We start from the raw sequence: 6,000 nt of genomic DNA on the forward strand, positions 1-6,000 counted from the left end.
CCCTCGACCTTTGGCTCCCTGTGTCTCCCGGGCCAGCTGCACAGAGGTCTCTGTGTGGAGACATGCCAGGGAATAATGGAGGAAGGGAGAGGAGATTAGAGGAGGGGAGAGGTGATGGTGGGGCAACCAAGGTCTGGAAACCCTTGAGTTCAGAGCTGATTCAGAGGAATGGAGGGATGAAGGGGGTAAGTATGTTTGGTTTGTGAGTGACCGAGTGAGGTGGACTGGATATCTTGGTAACGGAGGCCACAGTATAGCAGTCCAACGCTCTGCACTGACCGTTCGTCACACACGTAAAACCTCCGCTTTATTTTCTCCCACGCTTCATCTGATAAGCAGGAAGCCCTGCCTTCCCTCCCTGCTCCCTGCCATAAAACACACACACAGATACAGAGAGAGGACACAGGCATCCCCTGCTAAGAGCAACCACTGAGCTGGTGGACTGCCTCTGCAGCAGTAGAGAGACATTAGCAGCTGTGAAATACTACAGAAGTTATGCAGTCAGCAGTAGCACCACACTGTTTTCTCCTGCATACACTATTTTGGCCAATGATGAGAATCGATGAGTGTGGCCCAGTGGCGATTAACGACAAGCCTGGAGATTAGTGGACTAACCTCATGCTGTCCTCCTCCTCCTCTCAGCATTCCATCTCATTTCATTAAATGCATCAGAGACATAGATGCTGTTGCTTTATGTAATCTCCGGATCAGGCGTTGGCCCAGCCTCAGAGAGAGAGAGAGAGAGAGAGAGAGAGAGAGAGAGAGAGAGAGAGAGAGAGAGAGAGAGAGAGAGAGAGAGAGAGAGAAGAAAGACTGTGTGGGGACAGAGAGAGAGAGAAAGAGAACAAGAGACAGGAGAGAGAGACTGTGGAGAGAGGGAGAGAGAGAGAGAGAGAGAGAGAGAGAGAGAGAGAGAGAGAGAGAGAGAGAGAGAGAGAGAGGAGAGAGAGAGAGGGGGAGAGAGAGAAAACATAGATCTACACCAGAGAGATCTAGAGAGAGATGAGAGAGAGAGAGATATCTCCTCATCTTTAGACAGATATCTCCTGGGGACAGAGAAGAGAGAAAAGATCTTTAACAAGAGACAGGAGAGAGAGACTGTGGAGAGAGGAAAGAGAGAGAGAGAGAGAGGGGAGAGAGAGAGTGAGATAGAAAAGAGAGAGAGAGAGATCTGATGAGACTGTGTGGGGACACAGAGAGAGAGAGAAATAGAACAAGAGACAGGAGAGAGAGACTGTGTGGAGAGAGAGAGAGAGAGAGAGAGAGAGAGAGAGAGAGAGAGAGAGAGACTGTGTGGATCTAGAGAGAGAGAGATACCATAGACTGTGTGGAGAGAGAGAGAGAGAGAGAGGGAAGAGAGAGAGAGAAAGACTTTATCTAAAGAGAGAGGGAGAAAGAGAACAAGAGACTCCTCATCTTCAGAGAAAGAGATCAAGAGACAGAGGAGATCTCCTCAGACTTTGGAGAGGGAGAGAGAGAGAGAGAGAGAGGGGGAGAGAGAGGGGAGAGAAAGAGAGAGAGAGAGAGAGAGAGAGAGAGAGAGAGAGAGAGAGATGAGAGACTGTGTGGGGACAGAGAGAGAGAGAGAAAAGAGAACAAGAGACAGGAGAGAGAGACTGTGGATAGGAGAGAGAGAGAGAGAGAGAGAGGGGGAGAGAGAGTGAGATAGACCAAAGAGAGAGAGAGAGAGATGAGAGACTGTGTGGGGACAGAGAGAGAGAAATAGAAACAAGAGACAGGAGAGAGAGACTGTGTGGAGAGAGAGAGAGAGAGAGAGAGAGTGATAGAGATATCTAGAGAGAGACTGTGTGGAATGAGAGAGAGAGAGAGGAGAGAGAGAGACTGTTTAGAGAGAGAGAGAGAGAGAGAGAGAGAGAGGAGAAAGACTGTGGGGGACAGAGAGAGAGAAGAGAACAAGAGACAGGAGAGAGAGACTGTGGAGAGAGGAGAGAGAGAGAGAGAGAGGAGGGATAGAGAGAGAGAGAGAGAGAGAGTGAGAGAGAGAGAGAGAGAGGGGAGAGAGAGAGAAAGAGTGAGAGAGAGAGAGAGAGAGAGAGAGAGAGAGAGAGAGAGAGAGGAGATGAAACTATGTGGGGACAGAGAGAGAGAGAAGAGAACAAGAGACAGGAGAGAGAGACTGTGGAGAGAGGAGAGACTAGATTCTCAGAGAGAGAGAGAGGGGAGAGAGAGAGTGAGATAGAGAAAGAGATTTGATTTCAGAGAGAGAGAGATGAGAGACTGTGGGGACAAGAGAGAGAGAAATAGAACAAGAGACAGGAGAGATTCTCACTGTGTGGAGAGAGAGAGAGAGAGAGAGAGATCTAGAGAGAGAGAGAGATCTAAGAGAGAGAGACCAGAGAGAGATCTTGATGAGAGACTGTGTGGGGACAGAGAGAGATCTAAAAAGAGAACAAGAGACAGGAGAGAGAGACTGTGTGGAGAGAGAGAGAGAGAGAGAGAGAGAGAGAGAGAGAGAAGAGAGAGAGAGAGAGAGAGAGAGAGAGAGGGAGAGAGAGAGATCTAGAGATAGAGAAAGAGAGAGAGAGAGAGAGAGTGAGATAGAGAAAGAGAGAGAGAAGAGAGAGAAAGAGAGAGAGAGAGAGAGAAAGAGAGACTGTCCTCATCTGGAGAGAGAGAGAGAGAGAGAGAGAGAGAGAGAGAGAGAGAGAGAGAGAGAGAGAGAGAGAGAGAGAGTGGAGAGAGAAGAGAGAGAGAGAGAGAGAGAGAGAGAGATTTAGAGACTGTGGGGACAGAGAGAGAGAAAGAGAACAAGAGACAGGAGAGAGAGACTGTGTGGAGAGAGATGAGAGAGTGGGGATTAGATCTTTATCTAGAACATATCTCCTCATCTTAGAGAGAGACTGTTATCTATAGAGGGGGAGAGAGATCTAAACCCATTGAGAGATCTTTATCTAGACCATCTCCTCATCTTTATTCTCAGAGGATCTCCTCAGAGATTTATACACCATATTTCAGAGAGAGAGTGAGATAGAGAAAGATCTCCTCGGAGATCTACACCATTCCTCATCTTCATCTATACCATATATCCTCATCTTTATCTACACCATATCTCTATCTTTATCTAGACCATATCTCCTCATCTGTGTGGAGAGAGATCTTTAGAGACCAGAGAGATCTACACCAGATCTCCTCATCTTTAGAGACCATAAATGAGAGACTGTATCTATTACAGAGAGAGATCTTTATCTATAGAGAACAAAACATATCTCGAGAGAAGACTGTGTGGATCTACAGGGAGAGAGAGACCAGAGAGAGAGAGAGATCCCTCAGAGATCTAAAAGAGAGAGAGGAGGGAGGGGAGAGAGAGAGTACAGATAGAGAAAGAGAGAGAGTTATCTAAACCATATTAAATCTAAACCATATCTCCTCATCTTTATCTACAGAAATATCTCATCATATTTATCTACAGAGAGAGATCTTTATCTATACCTCAATCTCCTCATGGACACCATATCTCCTCATCTTTATCTACACCATATCTCCTCATATTTATCTACACCAGAGAGATCTTTATCTAGATCTCCTCATCTTTATCTATACATGGATCTCCTCATCTTTATCTAGAGATTTCCCTCCTCATCTTATCTACAGAGATATGAGATCTTTATCTAACCCTAGAAGAGGGGAGAGAGAGATCTAAACCAGAGAGAGAGAGGAGAGATCTTTATCTGATAGAGAGATCTTTCAGAGAGAGAGAGAGAGAGAGAGAGACAGAGATATCTCCTCTCATCTTTAGATAGAGACTCCTCATCTTTATGGAGAGAGAGAGAGAGAGAGAGATGAGAGACTGTGTGGGGACAGAGAGAGAGAGAAAGAGAACAAGAGACAGGAGAGAGAGACTCTTGAGAGAGAGGAGATCTTTATCTAGAGATCTTTAGAGAGAGAGAGAGAGAGAGAGAGAGAGAGAGAGAGAGAGAGAGAGATCTCCCTTTCAGAGAGATCTAGGAGATCTAAACCATATCTCCTCATCTTTATCTAGAGAGAGATCTTTTATAGTGAGATAGATATTTAGAAAGATAGATAAAGATATCTCCTCATCTTTAGAGAGAGATAGAGATCATATTTATCTAGACCATATCTCCTCATCTTTATCTAGAGAGGAGAGACTTTGGAGATACCAGAGAGAGAGAGAGAGAGAGACCAGAGAGAGAGAGAGAGAGATGAGAGACTGTGTGGGGACAGAGAGAGAGAGAAAGAGAACAAGAGACAGGAGAGAGAGACTGTGTGGAGAGAGGGAGAGAGAGAGAGAGAGAGAGAGAGAGAGAGAGAGAGAGAGAGAGAGAGGGGAGGGAGAGAGAGAGATAGAGAGATAGTCCTCATAGAGATCTAGATAGGAAAGACAGAGAGAGAGATTTATCTAAAGATCTCGAGAAACCATATAGATCTTTATCTAAATAGAAAGAGATCTACACCAGATCCCCTCATATTTATCTAAACCATATCTCGATCTAAACCATATCTCCTCATCTTTATCTATACCATATCTCCTCAGATGAGAGACTGTGGGGATCAGAGAGAGATCTCCTCATCTTTATCTAAAGAGAACAAAGAGACAGGAGATAGAGACTGTGGAGAGAGGGAGAGAGAGAGAGAGAGAGAGAGGGGAGAGAGAGAGGAGATAGAGAAAGAGAGAGAGAGAGAGAGAAGATGAGAGACTGTGTGGGGACAGAGAGAGAGAAATAGAACAAGAGACAGGAGAGAGAGACTGTGTGGAGAGAGAGAGAGAGAGAGAGAGAGAGAGAAGAGAGAGAGAGAAGAGAGAGAGAGAGAGAGAGAGAGAGAGAGACTGTGTGGAGAGAGAGAGAGAGAGAGAGAGAGAGAGATGAGAGACTGTGTGGGGACAGAGAGAGAGAGAAAGAGAACAAGAGACAGGAGAGAGAGACTGTGTGAGAGAGAGAGAGAGAGATGAGAGACTGTGGGGGGACAGAGAGAGAGAGAAAGAGAACAAGAGACAGGAGAGAGAGACTGTGTGGAGAGAGAGAGAGAGAGAGAGAGAGAGAGAGAGATCTTTATCTACACCAGAGAGAGATCTAGAGAGAGAGATCTCCTCAGAGAGAGAGAGGAGATAGAGAAAGAGAGAAAGAAGAGAGAGAGTGAGATAGAGAAAGAGAGAGAGAGAAAAGAGAGAGAGAGAGAGAGAGAGAGAGATATCCTCATCTTTAGAGAGAGGAGAGACTGTGGAGATCTATAGAGAGAGAGAGAGAGAGAGAGAGATAGAGATCTTTAGAGAGATGAGAGACTGTGTGGGGACAGAGAGAGAGAGAAAGAGAACAAGAGACAGGAGAGAGAGACTGTGGAGAGAGGGAGAGAGAGAGAGAGAGAGAGAGAGAGAGAGAGAGGATCTTTATCTACAGAGAGAGAGGAGGGAGAGAGAGAGTGAGATAGAGAAAGAGAGAGAGAGAGATCTCCCTCAGTTTATAGAGAAAGAGAGATTTAGAGAGAGAGATAGAGAAAGAGAGATCTTTAGAGAGAGAGAGAGAGATATTTAGAGATGAGAGACTGTGGGGGACAGAGAGAGAGAGAAAGAGAACAAGAGACAGGAGAGAGAGACTGTGTGAGAGAGGGAGAGAGAGAGAGAGAGAGAGAGAGAGAGAGAGAGAGAGAGAGAGAGAGAGAGAGGGAGGGGAGAGAGAGTGAGATAGAGAAAGAGAGAGAGAGAGAGAGAGTGAGATAGAGAAAGATCTTTATCTATACCAGATAGATAGATCTAAAGAGAGAGATCTAGATATATATCTTCATCTAGAGAAAGATCTAAAGAGATCTCCTCATCTTTAGAGAGATATATATATATATATATATATATATATAGATATATTTATATAATCCTCATCTTTATCTACACCAGAGAGAATCTATGGACAGGAGAGACTGTGGAGAGAGGGAGAGAGAGATCTCCTCAGAGAGGGGAGAGAGAGATCTGAGATAGAGAAAGAGAGAGAGAGAGATAGAGAGATGAGAGACTGTGTGGGGACAGAGAGA

General features: G+C 45.3%; 1 protein-coding gene across 1 annotated transcript in view; it reads right to left on the reverse strand.

Annotated features, from left to right (window-relative positions):
- Positions 1–4,530: 4,530 nt before the first annotated feature.
- LOC118388098 (mediator of RNA polymerase II transcription subunit 13-like) overlaps positions 4,531–6,000 on the reverse strand; it is a 36,079-nt gene continuing 34,609 nt past the window's right edge. Inside the window, exon 3 of the mRNA XM_052460673.1 lies at positions 4,531–4,556. Coding sequence (XP_052316633.1) covers positions 4,531–4,556 — 26 coding nt within the window. The remainder of the gene's footprint in view (positions 4,557–6,000) is intronic.

Source organism: Oncorhynchus keta, chromosome 13 (assembly GCF_023373465.1).
Source record: "Oncorhynchus keta strain PuntledgeMale-10-30-2019 chromosome 13, Oket_V2, whole genome shotgun sequence".
NCBI lineage: Eukaryota > Metazoa > Chordata > Actinopteri > Salmoniformes > Salmonidae > Oncorhynchus > Oncorhynchus keta.